We start from the raw sequence: 18,427 nt of genomic DNA, 5'->3' as shown, positions 1-18,427 counted from the left end.
TGTGCTGACATCTGGGAGCCTGGAGCCTGCTTCAGAGTCTGTGTCTCCCTCTCTCTCTGCCCCTCCCCCACTCATGCTCTGTCTCTCTCTCTTTTTCAAAAATAAACATTAAATAATGAAATAAATATAAACATTTTTAAGAATAGACTTACAGAAAAATTACAAAGATAGTACACCTAGTTCCCAAGTATTCTGTGTCTGGGGCATCCGGGTGGCTCAGTTGGTTTAATGCCTGACTTGGGCTCCGGTCATGATCTCGCAGTTTCTGAGTTCGAGCCCCACATTAGGCTCTGTGCTGACAGCTCAGAGCCTGGACCCTGCTCTGGATTCTGTCTCCCTTTCTCTCTGCCCCTCCCCTGTTCACACTCTGTCTCTCTCTCAAAAATAAATAAAACATTAAAAAAAATACTCCGTGTCCAGTTTCCTTTATTAGTAACATCTTATATTAGTATGATACATTAGTCACAATTAGTGAACCAATACTGATATGTTATTATTAACTAAGATTCACGCTTTGTTCAGATTTCCTTAGTTTTGGCCCAATATTCTTTTTTTTTTTTTTTTTTTTTTCCCCTTTCAAGGATACTACATTTCATTTAGTTGTTATACTCTGTAGTTTCTCAGATGTTCCTTGTTTTGGATGACCTTCCTTGACAGTTTTGAGGAGTATTGGTCAGATATTTTGTAGCATGTGTCTCTATTAGAATTGTCTGACATTTTTCTTATGATTAGCCTGCAGTTATGGGTTTCTGGAGAAAGGCCACAGGAGTGACATGCCATTGTCATCACAAGAGATCAAAGGTACATACTATCAACATGATTTGACAAGCTGATTATCACTTGGTTGAGGTGGTGTTTGTCAGGTTGCTCCTCTGTAAAGTTACTCTTTTGTCACCTTCTTTCCAGAAAGTCACTATATGTAGCCCACACTTAAGGAGTGGGGAGTTATCCTTCCCCTCCTTGAAGGTGGGCTATTTACGTAAATTATTTGAAATTCTTAATAAACTTTTTGCAGCCTAGAAAAGACTCTAACACTCTCCTTAGCTTCCGTTGCCTATTTTCCCTCCCTATCCTCTGGGAATCTGGCTCTTGGGGGGGACAGAGCACCTGTTGATGTGCTGCCAAGGAAGGCATCCTGAGGGCTGTGGGGACTCATCTGTAGGTAAAAGCACCCTGTGCCTTCTCTCTTTAGCCTGTGATCCTGTGCCTTCTCTTTCTTTCTCTTGTTCCCACTCCAGTTCTTCCTCTGCCTCATGGTTGATCTATTTTTCTTCCAGTTTGCTGCTAGCTTTGTTTATTCTGTCTGCTCACCCATCTTTCTGCCCATTGTCACCACGACTTTCTCAAAGGGAGCTCTTTTACCTGTACCAGCTCTTTGCTCCTCGAACCCAGAACTCAGTGAATAGAATGACCACCCTGATGTCTTTCCAGTTCCCAGGCTTAAGGAAGGCCTGCCATTCTCCCTCTATTCCTCTGCTTTGTCTTCTTTCTGTTCTGAGGGATTTTCTGGGAGGGAATTGCTACCGGCTCAGGTGCTCACCCATCTCATTCCCGGTAACTGGAATGTTCCTGTAGACTATTTCATGCCTTTCCTGCTGCAGCAGGAGCCTTTGCCTTTGCCTGGCTGCCTTCTGGTGCTGCATGAGCCCCTGCCCGGCTCCTTCTTCCAGTCTGGACTTGAGGATATGGGTAGTGGCAATGGCACAGCAGTAACTGAGTTTGTTTTGCTGGGGTTCTCGGGTTTTGGTCCCCTTCGGGGTCCTCTGTTTTGGGGGGTGCTTTGCATCTACCTGGTCACCTTGCTGGGCAACTCCCTCATCATCCTCCTCACGCTGGCAGACCGTGCCCTGCACTTGCCCATGTATTTTTTCCTTCGCCACTTCTCCACGGTGGAAATCCTCTACACCACAACCGTCGTGCCTAGGATGCTGGCTGATCTCCTTGCCTCCTGCCCCACCATCTCACCTGCCAGCTGCTTCACCCAGCTGTATTTCTTTGCCCTCTTTGGCATTGCTGAATGCTGCTTGCTCACTGCCATGGCCTATGACCGCTACGCTGCCATCTGCCGGCCGCTGCATTATACCACTCTGATGAACCAGGAAGCTTGTGTGAGCATGGCAGGGGCCTCCTACCTCATGGGCATCATTACAGGGACCACTCACTCCCTCTCCATCTTCACTTTGCCTTTCCGTGGTGCCAACACAATCCACCACTTCCTCTGTGACATCCTGCCTGTGCTGAGGCTGGCTAGTGCCAGCACCTTCTGGGGCGAAGTGGGCAATCTTGCCCTCACAATAGCCTTTATCTTGACCCCCTTCTTACTGATCGTAGCCTCCTATGCCTGCATCCTTGCCACCCTCCTTGGGGTCACAACATCCCAGGGACGTCGAAAAGTCTTCTCTACCTGTTCCTCCCACCTGTTTGTGGTCATACTCTTTTTTGGGACTGGGACTGTTGCATATATGAGGCCTTGGGCAGGCTCCTCTCAGGACACGGACCAGATCCTTGCTCTCTTCTACACAGTTGTCATTCCTGTGTTCAACCCTTTTGTCTACACTCTGAGGAACAAGGAGGTCACAGGGGCAATGAGGCGGCTTGTGAAGAGATACCTTTGGAGCCCTTGATTCCTTCGAGTTATTGAAGATAAGGGCCTGATCCTTGGATGTTTTCAGAGGAGGGAGAAGCTAGGACCCTTGGTCCCCAGGGATCTGGCCTGCTCTGCATTGTGAGTGTGAGGTTCCCTGGCCTGCCCAGTTCGAGGGCCCAAGCCACTGACATGCTTCTCAGAGCTCTGCTTCTGGGGACTCCTCTTATGGCCTTGACCTGTCTTGTTTGTAGGTGCAGAGCTGCAAAAACATACACTGGAGGGAAGGTTGAGGAAAGAGGGCAGTTGTGCCCATCTTGTGCGATAATTGAGCAATTTCTGCTCTTTTCTGAGGTTCAAGGCACTGTGTGGGACCATGCTTCCTGGTGATAACTCTCTTCTCCCATACTCCTCATTGCAAGCCTTTCTCGTTCATATCAGTTGCCTTTCGTACAGCAGGAGCTCTTTCAGTCCAGGTGCAAGGTCTCATCTGTGTGACTGGGTTGGCAGGGAAGGAACAGAAGCAGGGCATAGCTTGTTTGGCTCAGAAGCTCAGGCACCAAGTCTTGCTTGGTGTTGCTTTAGGTCTGGAAGCATCTGCCTAGTACTTTGCTCATTTACAACTGTCATTCTGGGATCCCTGAGATGTTAATATTTTCTACTTAGCTTCCTTCTCACCTGCTGCCTGACTTGCTCTCTATTTTCTCTTCTGGTTCTAAGGTAAAAATGCACATATGATTTCTCTCCCCTGACCGATCAAAAGGTCCAGTCTGGCCCCTTGACTCCCAAGATGATGCCTTTGTTTCTTGTAAACTGTCCACTATTTCTACTTGGAGTCCACCTTAATATGCTGGATAGAGAGACCTGGCACCATTTTACTTTTCTTGGGAAGCCAGTTCTTGCTTGTTCGTTAACTTACTTTCAGCAATAAGCCACAGGAGGGGCCAGTATAAACAGGGAAATCATTCTCAAGACACAATAAATGGGGCCTTTAAAATAGCATTGATTTTCAGTTTACAAAATTAACACTATTAATTGCAGAAAATTTTACATTCTGAAGAAAAGAAAATAACTATTACCATTTTGACGTTAATGTTCTTGGGAAATTATTGTACTCTGGTTTCCCTCTATATATGTATATAAACATATTTTTAAAAACTAAAAATGGGATTTTATTGTCTAGGTTGTTCTATAATCTTTATTTTCCACTTTACTAAACTATATGGTAGCATTTTACCATATAAGTAGACTTCCAAAGCATGATTTTAATATCCTTATAGTATTGATATATGGATACATACTATAATATTAAGCAACTCCTACTATTGGAATTGATAATATTTTTAAAGTGTATTTATTTATTTATTTATTTATTTTTAAAAAGGACAGCTCCAGTTTCTTGGTGACAAACTGCAGACCAGAGATGTGTCTTTTTTTTTTTTTTTTGAAAGTTTATTTATTATCTTGAGAGAGAGAGAGAAAGACCATGAGTGGGGAAGGGGCAGAAAGAGAGGGAGAGGGAGGGGCATCTGGGTGGCTCAGTTGATTAAGCATCCGACTTCAGCTCAGGTCATGGTCTCACAGTTTGTAAGTTCAAGCCCCGTGTTGGGCTCTGTTCTAACAGCTCAGAGCTTGGAGCATGCTTTGGATTCTGTGTCTCCCTCTCTCTCTTCCCTCCCCTACTCACACTCTGTCTCTCTCTGTCTCTCAAAAATGAATAAATGTTAAAAAAAAAAAGAGAGGGAGAGACAGTATCCCATGCAGGACTTGATCCCATGAACTGTGAGATCATGATTTGAGCTGAAATCAAGGGTCAGAAGCTTAACCAAATGAACCACCCAGGCGCCCCTGGAATTAATCTTTGTTATAAATTTTGCTGAGATAGATATCATTGCACTTATGTCTTTGTATTGTTATCTTATGTTTTTTATGAGCACAAATTTCTAGAAATAGAATTGCTGGGTAAAAACTCATACAGTTTTAGAGCTTTTGAAACATATTGCCAAATTGCCTTCCAAGAGAATTCTTATTTTTTTGCAGCCCAGTTGAGGGCTGTCCAATGTTCAGGGCAAGGAAGTTGATGGATTAAGGATGAGGAGTGTGTTGGTGTTAGATGGCCTAGGGAAAAGAAATATGGAGAGGTGTGGATATTTAATATTCTTATAGTGCAGAAAAGATGTGATGAGGAAGACAAGAACCCACTTTCCCTCAGTCAGCCAAGGGCTGGCTGAGACAGAGGTGGACTGAGAGGGCAACATGGGGCATCACGGTCAAAACCAAGGATGACTTCCTGATAGAGTTGGTGTCTGAACAAGACAAGGGGAGACAATTCTTTCTCCATTGTTCTGAGCTGGGGTTGTGACAAGAAGAGGATATGATGAAATCAGACTGGCTCAGCCCAAGTTGGTTTCATGCTTTTCTCACTTGAGACGGTGACCATAATCTCAGGAAGCTGAGGTCCCCTATTTTCAGGGTTCCTGGTTAGAACTATCAGGAAAATACAGAGTGCTCTGTTAAATTTGAATTTCAGATAAACAACGAACAATATTATAGTATAAGTATGTCCCATAAAATATTTGGCCGCAGGGATTTAGCATTGTTTTATCTTTCTGGGGAAAGAAATATTTGGGGGATGCCTGGCTGGCTCAGTCAGTGGAGCATTCACCTCTTAATTTTGGCTTGGGTAATGATCTTGCAGTCATGAGATTAAGTCCTGAGTCTGGCTCCATGCTGGGTATGGGCCCTGTTTGGGATTCTTTCTCTCCCTCTCTCTCTGCCCCTCTTCCCCCCAAATAAATAAACAACAACAACAACAAAAATATTAAAAATTTTTTTTTAATGTTTTATTTATTTTTGAGACAGAGAGAGACAGAGCATAATCAGGGGAGGGGTAGAGGGAGAGCGAGACACAGAATCTGAAGCAGGCTCCAGGCTCTGAGCTGTCAGCACAGAGCCTGACATGGGGCTCAAACTCACAAACCACGGGATAATGACCCCAGCCGAAGTCGGACGCTCAACCGGCTGAGCCACCCAGGCGCCCCCCAAAAATCTTTTTTTAAAGGAAATATTAGGGACATAGTTACATAAAAAATTATTCACTCTGCGTCAGAAAGTCAAATTTAACTGGACATCTTGTATTTTTATTTGTTAAATCTGGCAACTCTAGTCCCACGTGTTATTTGAGCAGGACTGGAACTGCAGTTGGAGATGAGGAGTTAAGTAGAAAACTCTGATCACCTCCATTAAGGAAGAAGGAAGCCCTTTGGGAAATAGAGTAGTTTCCTATGATATGAGTCCTTTGTGTGACCAGAGACGCACTCTGAGTACTTGTGTGAATGTTGGCCCTCCTGTAAGTGCAAAGGAGGATATAGGATTCTGAAGATGGAGGAGCCCAAGTGAATCCTTGTGAATCGAGGACATTAAAGAGTAGAATGGGGTCCCTTATGTCACTGGAAAGTCAAGGAGAATACAGAACTAGCTAAGGAAGGTTGACCAGAAGGCTAGGTTTTAAATGGCACTATGGCATAATGCTTTAGAGTTTGGCTTTGGTATGGAGCAGGTCCAAGATCAAATCCTGACTGTCATTTACCATCTTTGAAACTTTGGAAGATTTCTTAACATGTTTATGCCTTAATTTCCTCAACTGTAGAATAATGATTACAAAAGTTTCTATGCTTCACAGGATTGTTGTAAGGATTAAATGTAGCCTCCTCCAGTCATTCTTTACTATATGACCACTTAGCATGATCTGAAATCAACTTGTTTATTTATTTGTGGTTTCTCTCCCTTCACTAAAATATATGTCCCGTAAAGGCAGTAATGTTGCCTGTCTTGTTCACCAGTGTATTCCTAGTGTCTGGCATATAGTGGATGTTCAGAAAACATTTGTTGACTGGGTCAATAAATATAAGAGAATTGCTTCGCACAGTGCATGGCAAATAGTGAAGTGTAAACTAATCTATTTTGATTACTACTATGATTGCTACTATTATAATTTGTTATTTCTTGAAAAAAAATTAAAATTTATTTTAGAGAGAGAGAGCAGGGGAGAGGGGCAGAGGGAGAGAGGGAATCCCACGTAGGCTCCATATTCAGTGTAGAGCCCAACTCAGGGCTTGATCCCACGACCCTGGGATCATGACTGATCTGAAATCAAGAGTTGGACACTCAACCAACTGAGCCACCCAGGTGCCCCTATGATGACTTTCATAGAGATTTTTTAAAAGTTTAGTTATTTATCGAGAGAGAGAGAGAGAGAGAGAGAGAGCGAGCGCACATGAGCAGGAGAAGGGCAGAGAGAGAGGGAGAGACAGAATCCCAAGCAGGCTCTGTGCTGCCAGCTCCTGATGTGGGGCTCCAATGCACAAAGTGTGAGATCATGACCTGAACTGAAACCAAGAGTCAGCAGGCCATTTAACAGACTGAGCCACCCAGGTACCCCACATAGAGGTTTTTAGATCTTAAAAATTGGGGACTTTCTCCGTTGAAAAGAATTCCTCTAGGGGCACCTAGGTGGCTCAGTGGGTTAAGCAGCCGACTTTGGCTTGGGTCGTGATCTCGTGGTTTGTGAGTTCGAGACAGCTGGGAGCCTGGAGCCTGTTTCAGATTCTGTGTCTCCCTCTCTCTCTGCTCCTCCCTTGCTTGCACTCTGTCTCTCTCTCTCTCTTTCTCAAAAATAAATAAACATTAAAAAAAATTCTTCTAAAGTTGCTGGAAAGTCTCAAATGTGTTACGCTGAGGGCCTGAATGCAGAGTGCATGCTTAGGGCAGAGCCCTGAGTCCAGCTGTGCACTGAGTGTGGAGCCTGCTTAAGATTCTTTCTCCCTCTTCCTTTGTCCCTTTTTCCTTCTCTAAAAAAATGTGTTATGTTGAAAAAGGTAAGGAGAAGTGGGGTGTGGGCTTTTGAAGAGAGGGGATTTGGAAATTAGGAAATCTTGATGCACACTGTGAGTAGAGATGGGCCATGGAGGAGAAGGAAAAGGGTAGCAAATGAGCAACTCTGGGGTGGACAAAAAAGAACTCTGGTGGCATACAGAGCTATAGGAATCCTGGAGAACCAGGCTTAGAAAATGATTAGGAACCAAGAGAAGTTTAGAGACCAGAGTTACAGCTAAGGTCACACCACAAGAGTGGTCTGATTAGGAGGCTGTTGGCACTGCCACCATTGGTTGTTGGTGACTCCTCTGGCACTGTGTGGCTCTGCTGATTATGGGCCCTGAATGGCACCGCTGCCATCACCAAAATGAGTTGTAAACTTTCCTCCACTCTTTGTATCACTCGCACTCAATTTAAAGTCTAGCACTAGGGCTAGCCAAGGTTATAGGCTTGTGTCTTGGCTGCCAGACTTTAGGGAAAGCCAATATTTTGGCCTTACTGTCTTTTGGACCAGGGTGGAGATTTGTCTCTCACAAAGCTCTTAACCACCAACTCAAAGTAAATGGCGAGTTGTTCTCAGCAGTGGTGGTAACTGGGTTAGCTTGGTAAAGGGAAGCCCCTTTTGTCAAGTTCATGCATAGCCTCCTTTCTTGCCATGACAGCCATTTTATTCACAGGTTCATTATGAATGAACTGGGCATGATTTTCTGGGGAAGGAGGTAGATGAAACTTTTTGTGTCTCCAGGATGTGCTTGGGCTCCATCTGAATTTAACATTACCACTTATTTTTTAAAAGTTTTAATTTAAATTCCAGTTAGTTAACATACAGTAACACTATCACTTATTGATGAAGTGCTATTGAGAATGCCTAGCTTTAGGCTGGGTGGATCATGTTATACCCAATGTACAGAGGGTGATACAATTCAACGGGCACAAGTGAGAGAGGGGCAGAGAGAGAGAGAGAGAGAAAGGGAGAGAAGTAGAGAGAGAAAGAGAAGCAGGGCTCATCCAAAGCGGGGCTTGTGTTTTTTTTGCCCAAAGTGGGGCTTGAGCTCACCTGAAGTGGGGCTTGAGCTCACCCAATGTGGGATTCAAACTCACGAACCGTGAGATCATGACCTAAGCTGAAGTCAGATGCTTAACGACTGAGCCATCCAGGTGCCCTCTTTTTCCATATTTTTTAAAGAAGTTTTTTTAATGCTTGTTTGTTTATTTATTTATTTATTGAGAGAGAGAGAGAGAGAGAGAGAGCTGAAGAGGGGCAGAGAGAGAGGGAGAGAGAATTCCAAGCAGGCTCCACCCTGTTAGGACAGAGCCATACATGGGGCTGGATCCCATGAACCGTGAGATCATGACCTGAGCTGAAACCAAGAGTTGGACCCTTAACCAACTGAACCATTCAGGCACTCCAATTTCTTCTCTCATCTTAAATAAACATTTGTGCCTAATTTTATATTAGTAGTTTTTTGTTTATTTTATTAAGTAGGGCCATCTCAAATTATATAAGCTTTAGGTCCCACAAAATCAAGATCCATCCCTTTGCCTACCGCATAGGGTTTTTATGGGAGTTAAATAAGACAATCACTAGTCAAGAGGGTATTATCATGTTATTATATGAGTACAGTATGTACTCAAATGATATTAGCTATTATTATTACCGTTTATTCTGGCTTAAATGCCTTTCTGTGCTTCTGGTTAGGCCCTAATCACTTCCTTTATGCCTCGAATTTCTACCAGGTCACTGCACTGTATACCCCTTCTTTTCAATGGAGAGTGTGCTGGAATCATCTGGATTCCAGTTACAGCAGTGGGATTTGTAAGTGGTAGACATTTGTCTTTTATTTTATTTATTTATTTTGGTCTTTTCGCTATCTTTCAAACACCCCTCTAATGTTTGGGAAGTTTCCTGCCTTGTAAGTCCCCTTTCTCCAAAGTAGTAGCCAGAAAACTTCTATTCCTAGCTACCTTTGTAGCTAGGGCACTGGCATGTGACTGTGGTTCTACTATAAGTCATACATTGGTTTGGAGTTGAGCAATGTGGCAGAGGGATGTAGAATTTATGGTCTGGAGAGCGTGTGGAGAAGGCATCTGGCTCATGGGGACAGCTGTGGCAGAACTCTGATGTCTGGGCCTGAGGGTCATCAGTATGCACTGGACAGTGTCTGGTGTCAGTGGTATGGATGCTGGAATGCCCTTGTGGAGTGTTGAGTTTCATCCCTGATGTGTGGCCGAGGACCTTGAGTCTCTGCTTCCCTTGGAGACTGCACTGCTAAGTCTTCTTTGATCAATTCCTCTCTGCTTCAGATGATCAGAGCAGAATCTGTGGTTTGCAGTGGGATGCCCTAAGAAACTGATTAGTGGTCTCTGGCTCTTTTTCTGCCACTGTTATCTATTCTTCACATCGCGACTAGAATGATCTTTTAAAAACTCAAATCCCGGGGCACCTGGGTGGTTCAGTTGGTTAGGTGTCTGACTTCAGCTCAGGGCATGATCTCATGGTTTGTGAGTTTGAGCCCTGTGTCAGGATCCCGGCTGTCAGCATGGAGCCCACTTGGATCCTCTGTCCCCCTCTGTCTCTGCCTCCCACCCCCCACTCTCATGTGCTCTCTCTCTCTCTCAAAAATGAATTTAACATTAAAAAAATTAAAAACCCCTCAAATCCCATCTTGTCACTCAGGATGAGTCCCCAAATTTGTAAGTGACCCCCAATACCCTTCATGATCTAGACTGTGTGGAGGTGGGAGCACATCTATTATCCCGTTCCTTAGATTTTCCACAAAATGAGGGGATTTTTAAATTCCTTTCAAAGAAGGGAACGAGGGTGGGGACATCTCCTGCCTTTCTGTCAAGACTTCACCGCTTCTTCTGGGGAGGAGGAGACCTTACTGCTGATACTGTAGAAAGCATATTGCCCATGCATGGCCTAAGCCCTCTTTGGCTTTCTTTCTCAGGCTGCCCTGCTTGAGGCTGCATACATTTTTTCCCCCTTCAGATGGTGAGCTCAGAGGTAGGCCTGTTTGGGTTGATTTGTAATTTGTACAGATTCTCCACTTGTACCTGGGGGGGGTGATGGTAAACGTGGGGAATAGGAAGCTCATTTTGACCTTGGGTTCAAGCCATATCCTCCAATTCAGTAATAAAGCTGATCTTTTGCTCCCTATCTATTACCAATATATTTTCTTAGTTAGGAGAGAACCCAAAATGGAGACAGATGCATGGTTAACTGAACCTCTTCACACCCCCACAATTTTGGTCATCCCTTATCTCTCCCTCTTGTCTTGTCACTTCCCCATTGCTTGCTATACTAGATTGTAAAGGATGCCTTATGGCTTATAGTGTGTGGGCCTTTTGGACATTTTCTTCCCTTTCTTCTTACTCTAGGTAACTTCTTGTTATTCAGAGTTATTATTCAGAAGTTAAAACATCTTGTTATTCAGATTTATTATTCAGAAGTTAATATATCCTCTCCTCCCTGAAGCCTTCTCCATCTTTCTCAGACTGGATTCAGGACCTCTTCTTTGCTCCTTATCATCTTGTCTTGCTGCTATCTTTGGTACACATCTATTGAAAATTATAAGTTTGTAACTGCTTATTAATTGGCCTGCTTACCCCATTAGTTTGTGTTTTATTCTCCTCTGCCCTGTATTCCTGGCACACAGTTTGACATAGTATTTTCTGAATGAAAACCTTGAACTTCCTAAAGGGTGCATTATCGCACACTGGAGGGCCACTCATATTGGAAGTGTTCTGTAAGAGAATGATCCCCTAAGCCCTTGGTTTCTGCATTTGTGGGGTCTCAGAATAGACACAGCTCCCAAGCCTATTGCATCTGGCCATAAACAGCCTTGCCTGGGACTCCTCAGGGGGAAGCCCAAAGGGAGTGGGGTTTGGTAACCCTGAGAAAGAAAAATGAGCCATAGCCATAGCTGTTCAGGGAAGCCCAGGAGGTGCTCTGCTATCTTCATGTCTACTCCAGCAGCCAGCTCCTGAGTGTCTGCTGCTCATTGTGGACAAGAGGCCCATGGAGCTGTTAAGGAGCTAGGCTTTCATGTGCTCATGGAGCACAGAGTGCAGCCCAAGATGTGGCCCTCATGGGTTGGAGGATGGGGAGTTTAGGGGGCCTCCTGAGAGGTCAGCTGTTCATAGTGGTCCTGAATACTTGTCTTCATGTATATCCAATACTTTTGTCTGTTACCTGCTGGCCCCACTGTGGTAGCTAAATTGGTCTCATGGTGGCTGCTGTAACAATGCGTGTGCATTCTGCACATTAGGGCTCCAATGGTACTGTATTGAAATACTTAACATGCAAAAGTATGATTGGATACAAAATACTCTTTCATTATTACAAAATTTCCTCTTCTTTTTTTAATTTACTATTTATTTTTGAGAAAGAGAAAGCGCGAGCACGGGAAGGGCAGAGTGAGAGGGAAAATCCTAAGCAGGCACTGTGCTGTCAGCACAGAGTCTCATGTGGCTCGAACTCATGAAATTGTGAGAGCATGACCTGAACCAAAATCAAGAGTAGGATGCTTAACTGACTGAGACAAAATTTTTCAAAATTACCATCTGTCAATGAAAGAAAAGGAAGAGCTAGTAAATATAAATATGTACTTGCATATAATTCTAATTACTGCAAAATTTTGAATGACTTTGAAAAGACTTTCCATTTTTTATCACCCACTTATGTGAGTAGTTTTCTTTGATGATGACCATCAGTTATTTTTAAGAAATCAGTACTTAAAGATCTTGATCAGGAGGCATTTAGTCATTTTCCTTATTTTTATTTTTTATTTTTTCAAGAGAAAGAGAAAAAGAGACAGTTTGTGCAAGTGGGAGGAGGAACAGAAGAGAGGGAGAGAGAATTTTAAGCAGGCTCCATGCCCAGAATGGAGCTGGACCAGGGCTCGATCTCTATGACCCACTGACCGTGAGATCCTGACCTGAGCTGAAATCAAGAGCTGGCCGCTTAATTCACTGAGCCACCAGGCGTCCCCATTCAGTCATTTTCAAGCACAAAATCTAATATAAAAATTATGTTGACAGAAACAAGCTCAATTTCTTATAAAAATATAAATATTTTATTTCGAAGTTTTATGTAAAACCAATATTTAAAAACTTCCGTATTACTGTATATTTTATTTGCCTTATAATTATATAGTAAAAAGACAGTGCAATGAATTTTTTTTCCATCAAGCCCTGATTGGAAACCCCTTCAGTTTATTCCAGCGTGCCATTCAAATATTAGCACTTTCTGTGTATGCCATTATGTGAGGAAGGTTGGAAGTATGGCAGTGGGCCACTTCTTCCAGGAAGACTTCCAGAAATACCCTCAAACTGTTATCAATCATTAACCTTCCAATGCACGATTATACATTTTTATAATGACTCTCATTATATGCCTCTGCTGGATTGTTTTCTCTCCACTCCATTCTCCTCATGACCACCCCCATTATATTAGGAGCCCCATGAGAGCAAGGACCTCATCAGGTCTTTTCTGAGTATCAGGAGTGCCATATAGCTGTGGGCTCCTTGATTCTGTAACTGTTTGCGGATGTTCTCTGACCCCAAGTTCCTTTTAGCTGGTCTTTGTTTCCTTTTTTTTTTTTTATGTTTTTATTTATTTTTGAGAGACAGACAGACAGAATTGGAGAGAAGCAGAGAGATGGAGACACAGAATCTGAAGCAGGCTCCAGGCTCTGAGCTGTCAGCATAGAGCCTGATGCGGGGCTTGAACACATGAACTGTGAGATCATGACCTGAGCCAAAGTTGGATGCTTAACCGACCGAGCCACCCAGGCGCCCTTCTTTTTTTTTTTTTTTTTTTTTTAACATTTATTCACTTCTGAGAGACAGAGAGTGAGTGGGGGGAGGAGCGAGAGAGAGGGAGACACAGAATCCAAAGCAGGCTCCAGGCTCTGAGCTGTCAGCACAGAGCCCGATGCGGGGCTTGAACTCATGGACTGGGAGATCATGACCTGAGCTGAAGTTGGACGCTCAACTGACTGAGTCACCCAGGCACCCTTTAGCTGGTCTTTCTAAACAGAGTCTAGACCATTTTATTCCAAGTACACCAGGGTTAAGGTTTTCCCTCTGATGCTTCCAGCCTCCAAAGGGATTGCATCAGTCAACGTTCTTGACAATGACAGAGCTACCTGGATAAGGAAGCAGAAGAATAATTGATTAATAAAATACAGAGAGATGGGGACCATCCCAGGGACTAAGCTTCTAGGAGTAACTTCCAAACATCACCTGATCAGCTGAGGAAAGCACTGGTGCGGCCACCAGGAACCAGATGCCACTTCTATGCCAGAAACTTGCTGCTGCAGCCTTTTTTGTTGTCCCCTGGGGGAGAGTGCTGCTCCTTGTCTCTTGTGAGCACCAGCTAGTTAGGCACAAGTGCAATGATTGGTGAAACTAGGTCATGTCCTGGAGGGCTGGGAAGCATTCTCAGCTGCACAGAAGGAAGTGGTTCCTCTGCCCACCAGACTTCTAAAGAGGAGAATTCTCCAAACATTGAGAGAGGGTCAAATGTTAGGTGACCACAATGAGTGTTAAACGTTTACTCTTTGGTCTTCTCCAGGATGGCCCCAGGGCTTCACCCAGTCTGAGGTGCTGGTGAAGGAGGTATGGGATCAAGCTGATGGTGCACGTTGGGAGGGGAACAGGGAATCCAGGGAGATCCTCTTGTCCAGATGGACACTGTATGGCCTATTGTGGATGATGTCAGAAATCAAGGGTGGGGAAAGGCAAGGAAAAATATTTATGCAGAATATTTCAAGGGGGAATAACTCCCTCTCTCTTCTTAAAGGCCTCAGAGCATAAGACTGCAGTGCGTTTCTGGGAGAAAACTAGATCGAAGGGCCAGGCAAACTCCTTCATGGGCTCTGGGTCAGTCACTTAGTTGGTGTCAGTTTTATAGAAATTTGCCTTCCTTACTGACACAGAATTCTATTTGTATAGACACAGCAATCACCTTGCTCAGGGATTCAGAACCATCTAGAAGATGCTGTTCCCTATAAATGTTCTTTTTCATGAACAGCATTGCCTTCTATTCTATCTTGTCCTAATTACCCATGCTCTGATAGTGAGTCTGGGGTATGGAATAGGAGGTAAGATATAGATTTATCTCTGTTTTAACTCCAACACTTTCTGCCAGGAATCCTTATTTCTTTGAGGTGCTGCATGGTTTCTGACAGCTGGGGTTTATATCTAACACCTGAAGGCTGGAAGGAAGAGTAGTCAGTGAGTGAACAGATATCCCCTGAGTTCTTTCAAGGTGAGGAGACCTGTCTCTTCAGCATGTGCCACAGGGCTCCTGCCACCTCCTTGTTTCGAAGGGTATAGATGATGGGGTTGAGCATGGGTGTGACAACTGTGTAGAAGAGGCTGAGGATGCGGTTCATGGTGACAGAGGAGCCTGCCTGGGGCCGGATGTAGGTGATGCTGGCTGTTCCAAAGAAGAGGAAGACCACAAGCAGGTGGGAGGAGCAGGTAGAGAAGACCTTGCGGCGGCTCTGGGTGGAGGCCATTGCCAGGATGGCACCCAGGATGTGGGCATAAGAGGCGACAATCAGAGAGAAGGGGACCATAATGAAGACCACGGTGGCTGTCACCACAGAGATTTCACTCCTGTGCCTCCCAGCACTTGCCAGCCTCAGTACTGGCAGGATATCACAGAGGAAGTGTGGGATGATTGGGTGGCTGGGGAAAGGCAGAGTGAAGATGAGGGAGGAATGGGTGGTGGCTGTGATGATGCCCATGAACCAGGAGATACCCACCATAGCTGTGCAGGCCTGCCAGCTCATGAGGGTGGAATAGTGCAGGGGCCGGCAGATGGCAGTGTAGCGGTCATAGGCCATGGCTGTGAGCAGGCAGCACTCTGTGATGCCCAGGACAATGAAGACATACATCTGGGTTGCACAGCTCTGGAATGAGATGGCCCGGGGGTGTGGGGAGGCCAGGTCAATCAAGGTCCTGGGCACGATGTCTGTGGTGTACAGGACCTCCACCACTGAAAGGTGGCGCAAGAAGAAGTACATGGGGGAGTGCAGGGCAGGGCTACCCTGTGTTAGGAGGATGATCACAGAGTTACCCAGCAAGGTGAGCAGGTAGACCAGAAGTACCACCCAGAACAGGGGGCCTTGCAGGGCCCTGAGATCAGAGAATCCTAGAAGGAGAAATTCAGGCAAAGTCTGATTTTCCTCAGTCATCACTTGAGGCCAGGACCTATGGCACAGCTAGGGAAGAGATGTTTATATAGAAATAATCAGCATTTCTGTAATTTAGTAAAGCACTTTCATACAGTCCCTCTGGAATCAACTGACAGAGTTAGGGTCTCCACTTTATGGATGAGGCCATGGGTCTTGGAGGGGTTAAATAATTTGCCTGAAATAATACCAAGGGAGTTGGAGGCCTGGGACTTGAATCTAGGTTTCTTGACTCCAAATTCCCTGTATTTTCTATGGTTCCCTGTGCTCGGAGTCCTGGTTCAGGGCTTGATTCCCATATTCCCATGGGTACAGACCCCAGCCCTGTACTTTGGATATGTCTTCAGAGTGGTGATGGCACAGTGCTATGTCCTAGGCCCCTTTGTTTCCCCTGGACTGAAACCCCAGCTTGAAAGAGACTATGTAGCACCCGCATTGGCACTCAGCCAGGGACTGTCCCAAGCTGGTATCTGGTGATCACCATGGTGGACTATGGATTTAGAATGCCATCCAATGGTGGGATTGTGATAATACAGCACAATTGTATCATGCTTTGGGATTCTATGAAATCCTTTTTTCACAGATTACTGGGTTCCAGTCTGTTCCATGAAGGGAGTGGGACAGGGACTGGCCATACTGTACTTTGCTCTCCTCTTATCCAGGTCCCTGTGATGAGCTACACCAGCTACTCTGTTTTAGCACACTCTGCTTTCCCAGGCCTTCTTGCATTTCCACAGAGTGCCCCCTGAAGAGAATGTTTCCATGCATTCTATTAAAATCCCACTCACCCTTCAAGCTCAATTCAAATTCCACCTCCCCCAAGGCAGCTTTTCTGTTCCTCATGGTCAGAAATGATTACCCGTGGCATTTTAGGATTAAATGTGACCACTGAAGTCATATATTTCAGCATGACTTGGGTCTTATCAACAACATTTTAGAGGGGTGCTGTGCCGTGTCTGTCTGCACATCTGCAGCAGTGGGGAACTCACCACCTAGTGAGATAGCCCCATTTAGCTTTGGTCTCCTCTGCTTGTAGGACGGGTCTTTCATTATATTTGTCTTGGCTAGATTCTTAGTGTTTTACAGAATGTCTCACCGCTCTTGTACCAGACAGCCCTTCAAGTATTTGAAGAAAGCACCTTTATCTGGTTATCATGAGTCATTAGTTGTGCCTGGGTCCCAGGACTTAAAATTTTTAAAAATATTTATAAATAAATATAAATAATATTTATAAACAAACAAACAAATATTTATTTATTTTTGAGAGACAGAGACAGAGACAGAGACAGAGAGAGAGAGAGAGGCAGAAAGAGAGGGAGAGAGAGAGTCCCAAGCAGGTTCCACACTGTCAGCACACAGCCTGATGCAGGACTCAAACTCATGAACTGTGAGATCATGACCCAACCAAGAGTCAGATGCTTAACCAGTTGAACTACCCACGTGCCCCAGGTCCTAGAACTTTTTAGTGTAGTCTCCACTGTAAGACCGTGCAGGACAGTTGGGGTGGTAGTGGGGGGCTGTCTGTTTTAACTGCTGCTGGTGCTTCCCAAGTGCCTGGTTCCTGCCAGGCACCATGCCAAAGGGCTTGACATTCTCCAAATCATTGGATCTTCACAGCCACAATATGACATAGAAATCTTTACTTTCTCCGTTTTACAGATGAGCAAATGAAAGCCCAGATAGTATTGATAACTTTCTTTTCTTTTTTCAACGTTTTTTATTTATTTTTGGGACAGAGAGAGACAGAGCATGAACGGGGGAGGGGCAGAGAGAGAGGGAGACACAGAATCGGAAACAGGCTCCAGGCTCTGAGCCATCAGCCCAGAGCCTGACGCGGGGCTCGAACTCACGGACCGTGAGATCGTGACCTGGCTGAAGTCGGACGCTTAACCGACTGCGCCACCCAGGCGCCCCTGATAACTTTCTTAAAGTCATACATCTAGTAGCTGAGGGTGTTTGGGCTTACATCCAGACCTAACACCAGAACCTGTGCTCTTAATCAGTTCTCAACTGTCTTAGAGGTGAGTTTTCATCACTGGGACAACTATTATGGGATCTTGCACATGTCAAGTGTTCAGCTGAATATGTATTAGGTAAATGAATGAATCCTGCTCATGAAGATAGGGGAACTGATGAATAAAAAGATGAAGTGATCTGCCTAGCATCAGGTAGCTAGTGAGACAAAGACAGGACACTGGGCCCAAGTTTTGTAGACGTCTTGGTTTCTAACATCTGCAGAGCTTTTATCACCTGCATTCGCCTCACACATGATATTAGCCCAGACATCTTCATCTGTAGGTAGGAGAGTCTCAAACTTTCTGCCTATTGCTCACAGACCTAATCTTTCTCCCACCCCCACTTTATCTCTTTACTATATTTTTTGGCCTTATGTCATTTACTCTATAGCTCACATTTAGAAATTGTCGTGTGCTGGGCATTGTGCACTATCTTGGGTGACTTCATAACAGCTCTAGTGCTAGCTGTTATTTCTTCACTGCAGATGAAGAACAAGAGGTCTGAGAGCTTAAATTACTGACCCAACATCACATGATTAGGGAGTGGCAGAACCAGAATAGTAACTTGGAGCCTGAGGTTTCAACCATCATGTCTACCGTGTCTCTCACAAGGCCAACAGGCTTACCCTACACTTCTGGGAGATAAACTCCATCCAGTGAGTTTGGATAGAAGAGGTATCTGAGTCCATTCATTGGTCCTCTTCACTCCTATGTATAACCCCGTCAGATGCTTACACCACTAATAA

The 18,427-nt window shown here is 44.7% G+C and overlaps 2 protein-coding genes across 2 annotated transcripts; one reads left to right on the top strand and one right to left on the bottom strand.

The window, feature by feature from the left end:
• Positions 1 to 1,000: 1,000 nt before the first annotated feature.
• Positions 1,001 to 2,624, top strand: LOC123590785 (olfactory receptor 9-like). The gene has a single exon (XM_045464264.1). The coding sequence runs from the start codon at positions 1,584 to 1,586 to the stop codon at positions 2,622 to 2,624; it is 1,041 nt and encodes a 346-aa protein (XP_045320220.1). The 5' UTR covers positions 1,001 to 1,583.
• Positions 2,625 to 14,730: 12,106 nt separating this feature from the next.
• LOC123592231 (olfactory receptor 10P1) lies at positions 14,731 to 15,669 on the bottom strand. Its single transcript, XM_045467304.1, has one exon. It carries the CDS (start codon positions 15,667 to 15,669, stop codon positions 14,731 to 14,733), a length of 939 nt encoding a protein of 312 aa, XP_045323260.1.
• Positions 15,670 to 18,427: the final 2,758 nt, after the last annotated feature.

The sequence above is a fragment of the Leopardus geoffroyi genome, chromosome B4 (genome assembly GCF_018350155.1).
Source record: "Leopardus geoffroyi isolate Oge1 chromosome B4, O.geoffroyi_Oge1_pat1.0, whole genome shotgun sequence".
NCBI lineage: Eukaryota > Metazoa > Chordata > Mammalia > Carnivora > Felidae > Leopardus > Leopardus geoffroyi.
This window is presented reverse-complemented; position numbering and strand designations above follow the sequence as displayed.